Raw genomic sequence first — 16,369 nt, forward strand, 5'->3', positions numbered from 1 at the left:
TTTGCCAGCACATTTTCCCTTTATTAATTAATTACCTGGTGTGCTTGTGTTTTACAACTGTGAAGTGGTTCAGGGATCATGCTGTGTGGAAGCAAGAGGGCCAGGGCTCATGAGTCACCTTATCCAAAAAGACCATAGCAACCGTGTTGTTGATGGTACCTCAGGGGGTCCCCTTGACCAGGAAACCTTGCTCCCTGGCTCCTCAGCTCCAGATCATCCTTTGTCTTCAGGTCCTTGAGAGCTTGGAGTTCAGAGTATAGACCCTGGCCTGGCTATAGAGATGGCAAGGACTAGCCAGAGCTGAGCTAGGAAAGAAACGGAGCTCTTTCTAGTCTCCTAGTATGATAAGTGCTGGGCTAGACTGGGTCCCTTCTCCAGGGGATGATGTGCTGAAGGCCTGCGCCTTAGGTCCTGCTCAGCTTCTGAACTGAGCCCCAGCTCACAGAAGGCACTTTGTTGAGCCTGTAGGACCCCCAAGAAGATGTGTTCAGATCCTGGGGCCAAGGGCAGAGGAAGCAAAGGAATTGAGCCCTGGAGGGTGGCTATCCCCAGATGGGATTGGCTATGGCACTAGCAGGCCCGAACACAAGGCTTAGAGTTTGGCCCGGGGGTGGTTCTGAAGTAGGGTACGCATGTCCAGGAGTGCCCTCTCCAGGTAGTGTGCCATGCGGGCAGCGTTGGTCTCAGCACAGCTGTTGTAGGCAGACACAGAGAAGTTGATATGGGCCTCCATGGGGTTATAGCAGATGCCGTAGCCATCAGGGACCACAGGCCCAAAGAACATGACGCAGTCTGTCTTGGCAGGGACCTGGGGATAGTAGATCAAAGCTCTCATCCCTGGTCCATGGTTTGCCTCCAACCGTGAGGGGGCACCAGCCTGTCTTCTCTTCTGTCTGCTCCCACCCTGCTCTGCTGCAGACACCCTCTCCTTATCTCCAGCAGAGGGGGACTCCCTCTCGTCCTCCAAGGTGCAGTCAGCTCCTCTGGGGAGCCTTCCTAGGCATTTCCTGGGGTGTGGGGGATTGTAGCTGCTCCCTCCTTTGCCCTCCCGACCCCCAGCACTTCCCACAGACGGGACCAGGCATGGTGCTCTGTCCCCTGCTAGTCCAGCATCTAGCACAGGTTGACCCAGATCAGGTGTTTCTATCTGACCAGTGAGTGAAGGAAGCCAGTTTTCTTAAGGAGCTCTGACACTACCTCAGCCTGCCTAGGCTGCAGTGTTGCCCCTGTCCCCACTTCCTTGGGGACTCGAGGCTTTGGCAGTGGCCCACCTGGCTGGTGGAGAGGTTGAAGTGCATGGCGATGGCATAGGAGGTGTCCATGAAGATGTCAGGCATGCTCACTAGGTCCTCGATGGCCTGCAGCTTCAGGCCCAGCAGGTGCCGGTCAAAGGCTTCTCCACGGATGGCCTGTGGGGAAGGAGCTGTCAGGAGCAGGTGAGGGCTACGGTAGCACTGCCCCTTCCAGCCACTAGTCCTTGGGAACCAAGACATCAAAGTATCCAGGCAGGAGAGGAAATTTCCAGATGAGGAAATTAAGTCCCAGGGAGGGACAGAGATCTGGCCAGGAGGCAGGACAATGTGGGATTTAAAAGCATGAGCCCTGTAGGTGGGTGGCTCAGCCCCGTCCAGGCTGTGGGACCTTAACAAACCCTTAGGTTCTGGAGCCTCAGTGTCTTCCATCTGTGGCAGAAACCAGTAAGATCTAGATGACAGCTGCATGTGATGTGAGCAGTGTATGGCACAAACAGGTGCCAGTGCCACAGCTAGGATGGGCACCTAGACCATTAGCTCCCTGGCTGTAGCCCAAGCTACTGGAAAGCAGGAAATGCATCGTTGCTGAACCATGGACACCCTCAGCATCCCACAACACCCAGGGGCCTGTGCTAACTCTGGAACTGGGATGAGGGCAGTTACTAGGTCCCCCTTAGATTCCCCAGCTTCAAAATGGGGCTATTGCTCTGGGTGTTCCAGAGCTCAGGGAAGGAGTGCTTCTAGTGAAAGGTTAGCCATGTAACGCAGGGATGAGAAGAAAGATGGACAGACAGGTGGGGGATGTTAAGGGACAATAAGCAGTGATACACTGGGCTCACTCACCCTGTCAGTGTAGGCTCGGTGGGCTTGCACAGCCTTCCGCAGTAGCTCCACCTTCTGATGTTCCTGGTGGGTGTGAAGGTCAGGGAGAGCTGAAGCACTGTCCCTTCCCTCTTTCTCCCCTACTTCGTAGCCCACTCTCTACCCAGCACTACGTTCCCAGCTCCTTCAGAGCCGAGTACTGCTACCTCTTCAGTCCCCAGCCCCCAAGGCCCCAACATAGGGATGGCTCCCTTTTCCTCTATCAGAAAGCTCAGAACTAAATCGATGCTTCATCTTCTGTTGGATTCCCATTGCCCACCATAGGGCTGGAAGACCACACATGCGCAATCCATGTGTGATGGCAGAGTGAACAGGAAAGGAGATGGCTCGAGTCCAGCTCACCAGCCCTTGCTAGATCTCTCACCGTCACACTGGAGTCATCAATAGCCTTGACGAAGGCCAGTGAGTCCATAGAGGCTGAGCGGATGGTGTCAGTGCGTCCCAGGTGAAACATGCGCAGGGAGGCACTTTCATATGTGGCACACGCCTGCCCGTAGATCCTGGGTGCGAGACATTGCTAAGCCCACCCTGAAAGGTTGCACCCCGTTCCCAGATCTCTCCTTTCTTCACAAATAGGAGGTAGGCACACCTGTAGTAGGCCAGCTGTAGGGCCATCTGGATGAAGGCATCAGGGCTCAGCTTCTCTGACTTGGGGAAGTCCTTTCCAAAGTGGTGGAACACCATCACTGTGATGTCCAGGTCCTGGATCATTCTGGGAAGGGGGACACAGGAGGAACAGGTGAGAAGCAGGTACCCAGCAGCCCCTGCCAACCCCAGGGAGGGACCCAGAGCACAGGGACAGGTCCCGGGACAGGCCTGCATGGAGCCTTGGGTTTGAAGGCTTGTTGGCCTTGCCCCTGCAAGACCTACATGCCAAGGTTCTGCTTGGCCTTCTCAATGTCATTCTTGATCTCAGGGGTGATATTGAACCGCAGCTTCCTGGGCATGGGCAGAGGCACCATGGGGGACCGCACGAGCTCCGGCTTCTTCCTGCATGGGACATTGGGGGCTCAGGCTCATGCTGGTACCCCAGATCCTGAGTGTGTCCCTGGGACTGGGGTAGAGCGGATGGGTCCCTGAAGATGGGGGACCAGTTCAGGGACACTCAAATTTGCTCTTCAGAAAACTGCCTTTGCGCCAGCTTCCACGCTGCTAAATGTAGGGACACAAGGGACTTGTCCAAGGCCACACAGCAGGAAGTCGGGAGCCAGAGTTCCAGCTGGCTCTAAGAACCATGTCCTCTGCCTGCTCCTTTGAAGTAGATTCCCAGGTGAAAAGGAGAGTAATAATCCCCAAAGTTCCTACACCAGGAACTGGGAAACCAGAGTGTGACCTTACTCACGTGTACTCGATGACATGGTCCAGAAGGGCAACAATGGGTGGTCCCTCCGCTGCTGCATGCTCATAAACCAGGCCACAGGAGCCATCTTCTGCCACAATGAACTGTAGGGGGAGAAGGGACTCTGTCAGGCCCAGGTCAGGAGGGTGGTTCCTGACCCAGCCACTCCAGGTAGGTCTCATGGGAAGGGCCTCTCTTAAGTCATCTCAAGGGGTTGTGCTGTTTCTGTTATTAATGACAACTAACACTCGTAGGGTACCCTGGCTCTGCCAGCCCAGGCTGTCCAAAGCCCATCTCATGCTCAGCACAGCTCAGCCAAGCCTAGAAAGCCCCCTCGCCCCGGAGAATTCTGCTCCCACCATGTTAAAGGTGCAGGGAGGAAAAGTTGTGCCCAAGCCTGTACCGCTTGCCTGACCCCCCAGATTCCAGGATCTCTGATGAGCCCAAGTGCTGTTCTGGGGCTGACAGTGGTGTGCAGGTCTGATAATGACAGGTTGGCTGCCTGGTAATTATGGTGGCATGGCGTCCAGCCTGCTGGCTTCCTCTCTGCTTTATAAGTGGGAGGCTAGGGACGTCAGATCCAGAGGGGCAGGAAGTCCCTAGCCACAGTGGACCATCTCTGGGTAGGTGTCTGGGGGTCATGGCCCTGCCAAGTCCTCACCTGCAGTGTCTTGTCAAACCAGCGGTTGCCACTGTTGAGCTTGCTGCCGCCCCCATGCAGCATTTGGCCAGCCACATGGTTACGATAGACATCTTCTGAGACCCTGGGCACAGGCCTGTCCAGGCACACGGTGAAGATGCTCTTCTGGATGGAGCGCACGGACTCCCGGTTCACCTTGTCTGTGGTTAGTGGAAGGGGGAAGTGGGGGTGGGGAGACAGGGCTGAGTCCCATGACCTATGGCTTCCTGCCTGGAGATCTTCTGGCCTGTTTGCACCCCTTTGGGGGTGGGCAGTTCCCTGATTGGGGGATTCCAGGACATTCACTGAGTGCTGGGTGCATGTTTGGAACTTCACCCCCAACAAGGCACTTCAGTCTTCCCCTGTACCCTCCCTGAAGGGCAGGGCCAAACACCTGACCACTGTGGACACTGGAAGTGGAAGCCCAGGGTCACACCAGGGGACTAATGTTGCATCAAGGATCCAGAGTGGGTGGTCTGGCTCTATGATGATGCCTTGACCAATATGGATTTGGAGCCTTAGGGGGACCTACGGGGATAGAGGGAGTATGGAGTGAAAGGCAGGCTCTGCAGCAGAAGACTTGGACTCTGATCCCAACCCGTTACTTAACAGAGAGAAACCAGCCTAACCAAACCAAGCCTCAGTTTCCTCATCTACAAATGGGTCAACGACACTCTGAGTTGAGAGGATCCAGTGAGACATGTGGCTGCCCCAGCCTGGTGCTGGCCCTGCTCACTGTGCAAAGAGGCCCTGGAGTATGGCCTCAGTGTGGGCCCCACCCTGGAGGCACCTTTGATGAGGGTATTGTAGGCTTTGGCCCATGTGTTGCGATGATTGGATGTGAGGATGCCCACGGGCTCCTTATTGGCTTGCAGAGATGAGTTCCAGATCTTCTCTAGCTGCACAAAGATCTGATCCGAGGTGAGGGGTGTTCCGTCGCTGTGGTACACGTCCAACTCAAAGAACTGTGCAGACAGAGGCAGGGGCTGGGGGATTTCGAGCAAGAACCGTCCTGACCCACCTCCCAGCCTCCTTTTGGCAACTTGGAGGTCACAGCCAGTGCTGTCCCAGGGCCCAGCTAAGAGGATGGAGTCAGGCTCAGGGGAAGAGAGGAAGGAGATCCTCAGATTGCCCTCCTCAGGCTGGGCAGGCCCACAGCCCCTCCTGGCCAGGGCATGGAGTTCCCGGGCTGGTGAGCATCTGTGTTGGGAAGCTGCCTCCTGCTGCAGGGCAGGGCTGTGGCAGGGACACCCACCTGATAGTTGTGCACCACAGTGATGTGCATGGGTGGCTTCTTGGTCTTTAAGAAGTTGACAACTGAGTCCTGCTTGGGGCCCGGCACTCGGCAGGAGGACAGGATCTGATAGTATTGGTTCATGCACAGTGGCTTTCCCCCCAGATACTCCACAGGCAGGGTCTCACTGTGGGGGAAGGGGAACATTGAGGGGTTACTGGGCAAGTAAACAGGGAGGCAGCCAAGGTGGACAGGAATCTGTTAGGGGCTGGGCCAGCCAAGTGGGAGCTCACACAGGGCCAGGAACCCCTGTATCCCTACTCACCCTCAGCATGAACAGGGGCCATCAGAGCTGGGCAAGGGTCAGGAGGCCTGTATTACTCCTGCCCAAGGGTCCCATTTATGAGTCATCTGGAAATTCCCTCCCTCCCACTTTCTGGGCTTCGGTTTGCTACAGGAGATATGAGGCAGCAAGTCAATCTCTGGGGTCCTCTTTCTGGGATGGGGCAAGGTTACCTGGTGGTCCCAGTGGCTGGAGTGAGGAGGACCTAAACATTCTAATCTCCAGAATGTGCAGTCTCTAGCCCCCACCGAGGCTGGGTCAACAGGAAGTGAAAATGACTGGCCTCTGGGCCTGCCTAGCACCCAAGCTGACACATTGGGTGAGGGGTGCCACAGGCTCAGGCAGGCCTGAGCAGGAGTGGGACAGGGTCGGGGTAGAGATGCTCACTTGTCAATCATGGCCTTGAAGTCCAACACACCCTCGATTAGTTTGGCAGCGAACCTGGAGGATTGGTTAGAGATGTGAAACTGTGTGGACACTGAGGGAGGCCCAGGACACGTGGGATTGGGCAAGATCACCTGGTGGGGGAGGGGGAGGCCTAGCCAAGGTAACCTACCGATTCCCTCTCCCCACCTCTCCCACTGCTTACAGAAAACTGGGGGCTCGGGCAGGGATCTCTGAGCCCCTCCACGAGAGGCTCTTCTGAGAGCTTTCTTCCTCACTCTCTAGAGGAGGGCCATCAGCAGGGCTCCGGGAGAGGTTGGTGGCCTACGGCCTGGCAGGACTTAGGTGCTAATCAATGGCATTAATGGTCAGTGGCATCAGGTCCCACCAAGGGTCTGAGGTCCTGAACCACAGGCTGGGGCCAGAAGAGGATATATGCTGTGAAGTATCAGGCATGGAGGGACCTGAGGATGTGTGTGTGGAAGAAAGGGCAGCGGCTCATGGTGTCCCCTCTGCTAGGTCCCTTCCCCTCTCTGAGGCTCTGTGTCCTTCCTGGGCCACTGGTCTCAACTTGGCCTTCCTCCCTGGGTCATCTGGGCTTATGAAGAGGGGTTTCCTAGCCCACACCAACCAGCCCCTATACCTGGGGCCTGCAGTGGCCTCAACATGCGCACCACTGGCTAGGGTTCCTGGGCCTGAGTTCCAGCCCTTCCCCAAGTGCTCTGGTCCTTTTTTGTGGTATGGAGATTGAAACCCAGAGCCCTGAGTATGTGAGGCAAGTGCTCTGCATGGGGCCACACCCTCCTGGCTCTTTAAAAGAAGCAGGTGGCAGCATCGAGTGGCTGGCTCTTGAGCAGGAGATCCCTATTGCTGGTATTTTTATCTCTGGTAAGGACTGGAACGTGGGCCAGGGCAGGTGACATGCCGAATGTGGAAAAGGGGACTGTGTACAAAGGTCACCCCTGTGGCCAGCTCAGGAGATTGGAAAGGAGTGGACTCAGTCCCAGGTTTGGATCTCTAACCCTGGAGGCCCTGCCTCCTATCCTGATTAGTGGTCTTGGGCAAGTCCCTTTACTGCTCTGAGCCTCAGTTTCCCTATCTGTAGAATAGGGAGGATGCTCCCCACTTTACAAGTCTGTTTGTAGGGATACAAGATCAGGGTTGGGTCCTTCCAATCTCCTGGGGCTTAGACTTGGGGCTTGGGGGTGCTGAAAACTGCACAGCCCTGCTGCTACGTCCCTGCCCCACCCCAGCCCCCGCCACTCACCGGAGCTGACCCTGTAGATCCACAAAGTCCTGCTTGGGCAGCATAACTCCAGGGCTGGAGCAGATGACCACAGGCTGGCGGAACTGGAGATAGGCTGTCTTGAGCCACCACTCAGACAGCTGGATGAGGACCAGAGTCTGGTTAGGAGAGGGGGATGGGCACCTGATACCCTTTCTCCCCAGGGCCAGGGACCTGGCTGGCCCCATGCCCTCTGCCCCATATCTGCAGCCCAGATTTTCCAAGTGAATGCTGAGGTTCAGAAACTCTGCACACCTCCTTAAACCTTCATCTTCCCCTTAGCCTGGGCAATTAGCACTGCCAGGGAGGAAACCTGGGGTGGTAGGGTGGCAGGAAGGTAAATGATTTTTTTGGTGTGTGTGTGGTGCTGAGATTGAACCCAGGGCCTCTGTGCGAGCACTCTCCCACTGAACTGCATCCCCAGCCCTTTATTAAAATTTTATTTTGAGACAGGTTCTCACTGAGTTGCCAAGGCTGGTCTCAAAATTGTGATCCTCCTGACTCAGCTTCCTAAGTAGCTGGGATTTTAGGTGTTTCCCATCACACCTGGCTCAGTGAATGAGTGTTTGACCCCAGCTGAGAGGTTTTCTAAGGAGACAGGGATTTGGTGTCAGGACAGCTCACAGGTCCTGTCCTCCTCAGTAGCCTCAGTTTTCTTGGTGTCAGACCAGAAAATAAACTTTGATCTCAAGGTCAGAGCAATCTTGACCAGAGAGGAAGGGTAATTACTGTGCTAGTGACAAGATATGGATGACACGTCCTTAAGATCTATCCTCTGCCCTGGGAGTGTGGGGGGTCTCTCTGGGGACCGGCCATGGGCATGGTATTAAAGGCTATCTTGATGATGTGGACACTCCTAGGTGACTGTCCAAGGTGTCCCTGAGAATTCTGTGCTGATTACAACCCCTCTCCAGCACACACTGCCCCCACCACTGTGCACCTCTCTGCAGATCCCTCAGACCCTGGAGACCCAGGCCACGCCCTGTGCACCCTTGTCCCATTCCAAGCAGCATCAGGAGGTACTTTCTCAACACTTACTCCCCTTGAGGAACTGATGGCATATGGCACCAGGCCACTTGCCTTGGATCCTTGGCAAGAGGGAAAGGGGAGGTGACTTGCCTTAGGATGAATACTGGGTGACTGCTGTTGCTGACTCACAGCCTAAGGACTGGCTGGACTCCTGAGTCACGCAGGTCTTCCTGTGTAGCACAGTGCCATGTGAGAGCTGCTATGAGGCTCTGGGCTTTGGTCTACCTCTCTGGGCCTTGGTGTGCTTTATGTATAGGGAGGGACAGACACAAGCTCCCTCACAGTCAGGGGTCTGCACTCTCCCAGGGATCTCAGAGCCTTGGGCTGCATCTTGGGAGACAGGAAAAACCTACTGGTATGGCCCCGTGAGATCCTGTTAGGTGGCATCAAAACTGCTTCAGGAGCTCTGAGTGTACAGGCCCTACTCCTTGAGCCAGAAGCTTTGGGTTGAAGGAGTCCCTGGCTAACACAACTGGAGAACCAGTGGACTCCAGACCCTCCAAGGTCCTACCAGGGCCAAACCCTGACTCCACAATCCAAGGCCTTGACCTGCCAAGCCTCAGTAAATGCTGCCCCTGCACCAACTCCCACCTGCCTCTCACCTCTGATGATCCCTGGGCCAGTTTCTACACCTCCCACCTTACAGTGCAGTTGGCCCTCTGAATCTGCTGGTTCCATGTTCACAGATCCACCACCTCAGTATGGAGAATATTTGAAGAAAAATCTATGTTTGTACTCAACAAGTACAGACTTGTTTTCTTGCCTTTATTTCCTAAGCTACACAGTGTAACAACATTTACATAACATTTACATTGTATTTGGAGTTGTAAGTTATCTAGAGGTGACGTATAGTACCCAGGAGAACCTTCATTGGTCCTATGCAAATACTATACCCTTTCCTATAAAGGACTTGAGTATCCTCAGATTTTGGTATGCACCTGGTCCTGGAGTGGATCCCCTATGGATACTGAAGGACAGCTGTACTTCACAGGAACAGAATCTAGCACTGGTTCTGTCCCAATCAGCTTCTCCCTTGGTCCTATCCATTCCTGCCCCTAGCTGCTCAGGATTGGGACTGCACCCCACCCATCAGTTAAGTACCAGTGATACTGCCATCCAAACCATCCTGGACCTCATGACTCCCCCTTCTTCCTGCAATGCCAGGCTGAGGTCACCAGCATCTCCCTGGGGGCAAGTGCCAGCCTCCCACTGCCTCTGCTCTCAAGCTTGCCTCCCTCCCAGCAGCTGGGATCACCTTCTCTATCTTTATGTTGAAGTATAAGAACAATATAGGGGCTGGGGATATGGCTCAAGCGGTAGCGCGCTCCCCTGGCATGGGTGCAGCCTGGGTTCGATCCTCAGCACCACATACAAACAAAGATGTGTCTGCCGAAAACTAAAATGTAAAAAAAAAAAAAAAATAATAATAATATAGAGGAAGGCACAGGCACCAGTACAGACATGTGCCACTCCAAACACACATGACAGTGCAGCTGCAGAACAGGGCAACTGACCCCTGGCAGGCATATTTCCTGTCCAAGACTATCCCACTGAGCTCAAGTCCATGTTCCTTCTACTTGACTTGCCCTGCTCTTCACTCCACTCCAGGCTCTGTTCCAGGCTGTTGTCACCTCTGCCCTACGTCTTAGAGCAGTTCCTCTTCCTACGGCTCTCCCTGCTCACCCAATATGAAGATGATACCATTCATCACGCCACACTTGCATCATCGTCTTTCTTTCGTAGTTCTTTTGGAACCCAGGGCCTCAGGCATGCCAGGCAAGGGCTCTCCCACTGAGCCATATGCCAGCCCTCACCACCTTTTATTTCCATGGAATTTCCCTGCCTGAAATGACCTCACCCACTGACCTGCATCCCGTTTACCACCTTTCCCTCCTCTCTGCACTTTGTCAGTGTCGGATCTGAGAGGCTGATTACCAGGTCTTTCTTGCCCACTCAGCATCTGCTAGTGTCAGGCCCAGGTAAGGGCTCAGCAAACTCTACATTGCAAATAAGTGAAGACTCTGGGTGTGCTGTTGGCAAGAGGCCACAGTGAGGGGTCCTCAGGAGGACCCAGAGCTCTGGGAGCTGGGGGCCAGTGCAGCCTACCATCGCACTTACCCAGTTCTCGGTCTTCTTGGCCCTGCGTTCCAGTCCCTTCTGCAGACGTTCCCCTACGCCCCCGGAGGTCTGAAACTCATCCACCAGCTGCTTGGTTTGGGCCCACTCCTCCTCACTCACAATGGGCTGCAGTGCCTTGAGGTAATGGTCCAGAGACTGCTGAAGTGGGGGCACAGGCAGCCTCGGCAGAGCATCTTGGTGTGTCTTAAAGCGGCTGAAAACCTTCATCAGGGACGAGGGCCTGAGGAGGCCCAGGGGCTTCACCTGTGGGCAGCAGAAGACCTGCTTATTCTCTTGCAGGCTCTGAGCACCTGAATCTCCCAAAGTTGCAGTCCTAGGTAGGTGCTTATGTGTCCACCCCTGAAGGCAGAGATGGCCTCATGGGTGGTGCCTGCCCTAGTCTCCCAACCCTTGAGCTACAGGTGTCCCCACCTCCCAGGGGCCTGCAGCTACACGCAGGGATGGAGGAGGGTAGGTGTGGCCACTGATCCTGGCAAGGCTCCAGGGACCCCAGTCAGGATGAAAGGTGCTGTTGGAATGGTAGAGGTAAAGGGCCTCCTTGCTGTCTGGATGCACAGGCCCTGCCTTCTTGCTCTGTGAAGATGAATCAGCAGCAGAGAGCTGACAGCCCCCTCTCTGTGGTCCCCACCTTCCTTTCTCCCACCCTTTCCAGGTTGAGAAATAGAAGGGAGAAGAAAATTAGAGAGCCAGACATTGAGAGCACCCCTGGGTGAGGCCTTGGCCTCAGGATTTCTCCTGCCTGTGGGGTGGGAGTAGGGGGTATAAGGGCAGTGCAGTGGCGAGAGCTGAGTGGCCTGGCGTGGAAGGTGAGAGGTGGTAAAAAAATGTGAGAAAGATACACAGAGGAGTCCAGGAGACTCTGGAGGTGGCAGAAAGAGAGACAGGAGGGTCCCAGGCTGCTGGCTGGTGGCAGGCAAGCGGCAAAAGCTCCATTCCATACCTTTTCTCTCTGCTGCCCGTCTTCCATGGCAAGACTGAGGTTCTGAGCCCTGTCTGTCTGCCTTGGCTGGATCTCTAAGCCTAACTGTGCTACCAAGTGGGTGAGCAGAACCTACCAAGAGGCAGCCACCTGCCCGGGCTGGAAAAAAAGACAAGAGCCAAGATTCAGGGGAGAGGCAAGATGGTAATGGTGATGGCTATGGTGGTATCTGGGATTGAGACACTGATGGGTAAAGCTGCCAGACTGAAGCACCTGCTCCACCCTCCCCAGCTTCCTCAAGTGGAAGAATGGGGAGCAGGTGAATGGGTTGCCGGTGGTGGGCAATGGAGTAGCAGTAAATCTTTAAGTATTTTTCCTTTCTTCTCAGGATGGGCCCAGTGCCAGGGAGGCAGACCAAGACGTATTTAAAAATCCACCTGTCAAAATCTATGTAGATCTTTTTGATGTGGGAAAACTTGGCTGGAGGACAGAAACTGCCGGGCTACTGAGTCATAGCAGCTCTGAAATCAGTACTGAAAGTGGGATTGATGCAAGTGAGAGACACCAGTCACCAGTGGGTAGTGGCTGCCAAGAGCCCCATCCATCCCATTTCTCTCCTGGACTAATGAGACCCTTCTGCACCACCCCTCTACCAATGTCTGGTGTTTCTTCCTCACTGTGGCTAGTTCTGCTGGGGGTGGAAAGTGGAGAACTTTTGTTATTTAAAATAAACAAAATGGGCTGGGGATGTGGCTCAACGGGTAAAGCACTTGCCTAGCACTTGGGAGGCGCTGGGTTCGATCCTCAGCACCACATAAAAATGAATAAATGAAGCAAAGATATTGTGTCCAACCACAACTAAAAAATATATTAAAAAATAAACAAAATGACACTGGCTTTGGAATTAGGGTAAATTTGAATCAACAGATCCAGGGGGACTGGCCAAGTCCCCCTTGCCTCAGTTTCCCCAGCAGTAGAGTGATCAGGCCAGTATGGAGGATGACTTAGAGGCCCTCTGTGGGACAAAGCACAGATTTCTTGCAATGGAAATGGTGAGGTGGAGACTCAGGTGCTGGAACACCTTGAAGAGTCTCTTTAAGTCTGAGTTCCAATGTGTACCTTCAGCCACTGGCCTGGAGTTATCTGTCTGGGAAAGAACCAAGCAGAGAAATGCTTGGATCAAAAAGGAAAGGAACCCAGCCAGCACATGCCTATAAGCCCAGCAGCTGGGGAGGCTGAGACACGAGGAATTGGGAGTTCAAAGCCAGTCTCAGCAAAGGGAGGCTCTAAGCAACTCAGTGAGACCCTGTCTCTAAATAAAACACAAAATAGGGCTGAGGATGTGGCTCAGTGGTAGAGTGTCCCTGAGTTCAATTCCCAGTACCCCCCAAAAAGGGAAGGAATCCATATCAGGATAGCAATATCTGGGCTGCCTTCCGGGGAGAATAGGGTGGCTGTGGACAGATTGGGGAAGTGGGCTGGTGGGGAGAAAAGGCATGGGACTGCCACTAGCTGTCCCCTACCATTTCCAAGGACTTCGTGTGCAGCTCAGCTTCATGCCTCCAACGAGTTTGTCTAGCTACATACAAATCCCGAGGGAGGGGGCATGTGATACACACAAGGAGACGGACCAACTGTAGATTTGGAGAAGTGACTCAGGCCTGCGCAAGGGCGGCTCAGTCTGAGCTCCTGCGACAGGTGCCAGTCACTGTAACCGGGGGAGCGAATGCGGGGCTGCAAGTTCCCGGTCCCTCCCAGCTTGGCTCCAGGTCTCAGGGTGCTGCCTGAAGCCAAGGTCTCCGCCGACTTTTGCAGGTGGCTGTCACTGCGCGCCCCGGACGCGGGTTCGCTCCCGCCTCTGCCCTTGCCCCTCCGCTTCCTCCTCGACCCAGCCGACCCCTCCCGGCCTCCCGCCCGGTGCCGGGCCCTACGGGCCGGGCGCAGCCACACTCACCACGGTCCTGGCGGCGAAGGCTAACATCTCTGCGGTGCCGGCACCGACACTCGGTGCGCTCCGCCCCCCGCCCTGGGCAAAGTCCGCTCCGCAGCGGGCAGTGTGGGTCCCCGCTAGGGCTCCGGGGCCAAGGTCGCCGCGTAGCCGCCGCCCGCAGTGAAGGCGGCCCCGCGCCCACCCACCGGGCCCGCGGCGGGCTGGCGGCCCGGGAGGAGGGCTCTCGGGCGGGGCCTCGGGCGGCCGCGGCCCCGGGCTGGCCGGCCGCGAGCGGCGGGGCGGGGCGGGCGCAGCTAGCGGTCGGGCCCAGGCGCGGGCGGGCGGGCGGTCGGCGGCGCTCCGGGCGCGGGGCGGGCAGCCGGGGTCGGCGGTGCGCTTCCCCACGACCGCCTGGCGTCCCGGGGAGCCGCTCGCGCGTGGCAGGGAGGCACAGCCATGTCGACGGAGTCCTGTCCTCCGGGGTACTCGGGCTCGGCGCGGCCTCACGCACCAAGATGGCCGGCGGGCTCGCCCCGCAGAGACATGGCTGCCGCCCGCCGCCCCTCAGAGACATGGCTGCCGGCCGCGCTCGCCGCGGCGGTTGGCCGTTGGCGGCCGTTGGCGCGCATGCTCCGTGGCGCCTCGCACGGACATGGCCGCCGCCCCCGCCGGCGCGGACGCCGCGAGCCGGCCGTTAGTGGGCATGCTCCCCGCGCGCCCCGCACCGGCATGGCGGCCGTCGGCGCGGCGGTGACTGCAGTTCTCGGCTTTCGGCTGTAGCTGCCCGGCGCTCTCTCCTCTTCCGGACCTCGGAGCCCGCGCAGCGGAGGGCAGGTGCGGCGTGCCAGGCGAGGGGGCACCGCGGGCGCCGGCCGGCCGCTGGCGGGAGAAGATGGCTGAGGGCGAGCGGCAGCCGCCGCCAGGTAGGCCGGGGCCGCCGGGGTGTGGCGACGGGCCCGGGAGGCGGGGAAGCGGGGCGCGAAAGCCGGGGTGCACCCGGCGGAGACCGGAGTCGGGGGTTCCAGCAGGACGAGGTCGGGACCCAGGGGGACAGGATTTGGGGAGCCAGAGAGGCCGGGAGTCGGGGGCTCAGGGGACACAGGAGTTGGGGGTCCGGTTAGGACGGGAGTCGGGGGTCCCCAGGGGCGGGGGTGCGGCACAACCGGGACGCGGAGCCCGGGACGCAGCGCGGGGCCAGCGGAGGCGGTCTTCCCCGCATTTGGGCAGCGCGTGCTTAAGCGAGCTCCCGGCCTGGTGGGAAAGTTGCCGCGGATGGGGGCGGAAGGGGTCCGGGCCGCCGCTTTCTTTGTGGGGCCCTGTTCGATGGCCTGGGCCTGCCTGCCCGGTCTCAGCCTCCCCACGCCCTGCCGTCTCTCCTCCTCCTTCCCTCTCTCCTTGGAGGCAGGGCACCGGGGTTTCAGTGGCTGGGAATTTATTGAGAGAAACTGTCCTTGGTGTCTAGACCACTAATTTAAAAAGGCTGGTTGTGCCAAGAGCTGAGAGTCTCTGGCGTCACCTACTGTAACTTTTATTTACACCTTGGCCTCTTTTTAGTTAATCTCAAATAACTGCGATGGAGATGAGGGACCGCGCTAGGGAAGTCTAGAAAAACCTTCCTTACAGAGATTCGTAGGGATCTAGGGAAGGCCCTTCTGTCCATCCCTCACCTGGAGAAGGCTGTTGGCTGACTACCCTTAACTGAGAAGGACAGGCCATAGGTAACTTAGAAGTCTAACAGAAACAAATAGGTAATCCAAACACAACTAATGTTCTGAAGGCATTTGATATTCTGTATGTCCTGCCACACATGTTTTTGGTCCCTGGGAAGGTCTCAGGAAGAAATTTTGAAAATCAGAGGAGGTATCCTCTCTGCTCCCCCAAATAGATGAGCAGAGAGCTGGTTTGTCTGTTAGGAAATTAAAAAAAAGACATTAATTTATACAAAACCCTCTGTGGGCATGTGCCCTTAATAAGTTCTGGTGATGGCATTAGGAGCTGAGATATTCTTTTTGGTCATCTAGCGATGACAGCTGGAGATATGAGATATCACTCCGGGTTTTCTGGGCATGACAGCAGGAGATATGAGACATGAAGCAACCAGAATTGTCAGTGAGATGTATGTGTCTCTGAAGATGGTGGGGGAAGAGAACCTGTGGACTTAGACAGGATGGCTCAGGAGATTATCTATGGCTCCTAGAGAGATCCAGGTTCTTGGAGGTTGCCCTTTTTGAAGCTTGAAACAGGAGTTTCTGGATCAAGTGGAAAGAATTTCTGCTTAGTGCAGGGGTGAAAACTTGGGAGTTTGGAATCACATAGTCCTGGCTCTGGCCTGGCAAGCCACAGTCTCTGTGAGCCTCAGTTGTCTGTTAAAATGAGGATACTGCGCTTTCTTCAGGGAGTTATGTGTGTTCAGTCAAAAGACTGAGCAAAAGACTCACTACGGTGGGTAGTCAGTGAACGCTGATGCTGATAAGCTTCTCAGACTTGGACAGGTTGAACATGTAGACCTGTTCCCAAATGCTGGATGATAATCCACTATGCTCCTGGGGGCTTTTTAGGAACATCTCTAAAAACCCTAGATGTTGCTTGCCATCTTGTACTCTTGAGGTCATAGGGGATTCACCGTCCCCTTTGTCCTCTTTCATTCAGGGCCTGGAGAGAGATCCCTCATTCATCACACTTCTTTAAGTCTTTTGTTTTTTGGTACTGGGGACTGAACCCAGGGGCACTTAACCACTGATCCACATCCTCACCCTTTTCTAATATTTTATTTAGAGACAGGTTCTCTCTGAGTTGCTTAGAGACTTGTTAAAGTGCTGAGGCTGGCTTTGAACTCTCAATCTTCCTGCCTCAGTCTCCTGAGCTGCTGGATTACAGGTGTGTTCCACTGTGCCCACAGAAAGCTTGTGTTTTAAATTTAGGGTCTGGGCGTTGCACCAGTGGTGCCTTTCAT

At 55.8% G+C, this 16,369-nt stretch overlaps 2 protein-coding genes across 3 annotated transcripts in view; one reads left to right on the plus strand and one right to left on the minus strand.

Annotated features, from left to right (window-relative positions):
• Positions 1–13,667, minus strand: Crat (carnitine O-acetyltransferase). Of its 2 annotated transcripts, none has more exons than XM_026386369.2 (14): positions 13,441–13,667; positions 10,547–10,810; positions 7,382–7,500; positions 6,118–6,171; positions 5,409–5,574; positions 4,944–5,118; positions 4,136–4,314; positions 3,478–3,578; positions 3,006–3,125; positions 2,725–2,847; positions 2,500–2,635; positions 2,097–2,159; positions 1,272–1,409; positions 1–808 (listed from the first exon to the last, which is right to left on the minus strand). In XM_026386369.2, the coding sequence occupies exons 1-14, from the start codon at positions 13,465–13,467 to the stop codon at positions 593–595; spliced, it is 1,881 nt and encodes a 626-aa protein (XP_026242154.2). In that variant the 5' UTR covers positions 13,468–13,667; the 3' UTR covers positions 1–592. The 2 variants fall into 2 exon arrangements, with proteins under 2 accessions (XP_026242154.2, XP_077653278.1); XM_077797152.1 differs by lacking the exon at positions 13,441–13,667 and adding an exon at positions 11,508–11,623.
• The window catches only part of Ptpa (protein phosphatase 2 phosphatase activator), a 27,231-nt gene continuing 24,029 nt past the window's right edge, over positions 13,168–16,369 (plus strand). The window contains exons 1-2 of the mRNA XM_026386371.2: positions 13,168–13,301; positions 14,197–14,339. Coding sequence (XP_026242156.1) covers positions 13,213–13,301; positions 14,197–14,339 — 232 coding nt within the window. The 5' untranslated portion in view covers positions 13,168–13,212. The remainder of the gene's footprint in view (positions 13,302–14,196; positions 14,340–16,369) is intronic.

The sequence above is a fragment of the Urocitellus parryii genome, chromosome 4 (genome assembly GCF_045843805.1).
Source record: "Urocitellus parryii isolate mUroPar1 chromosome 4, mUroPar1.hap1, whole genome shotgun sequence".
NCBI classification, from domain to species: Eukaryota; Metazoa; Chordata; class Mammalia; order Rodentia; family Sciuridae; genus Urocitellus; species Urocitellus parryii.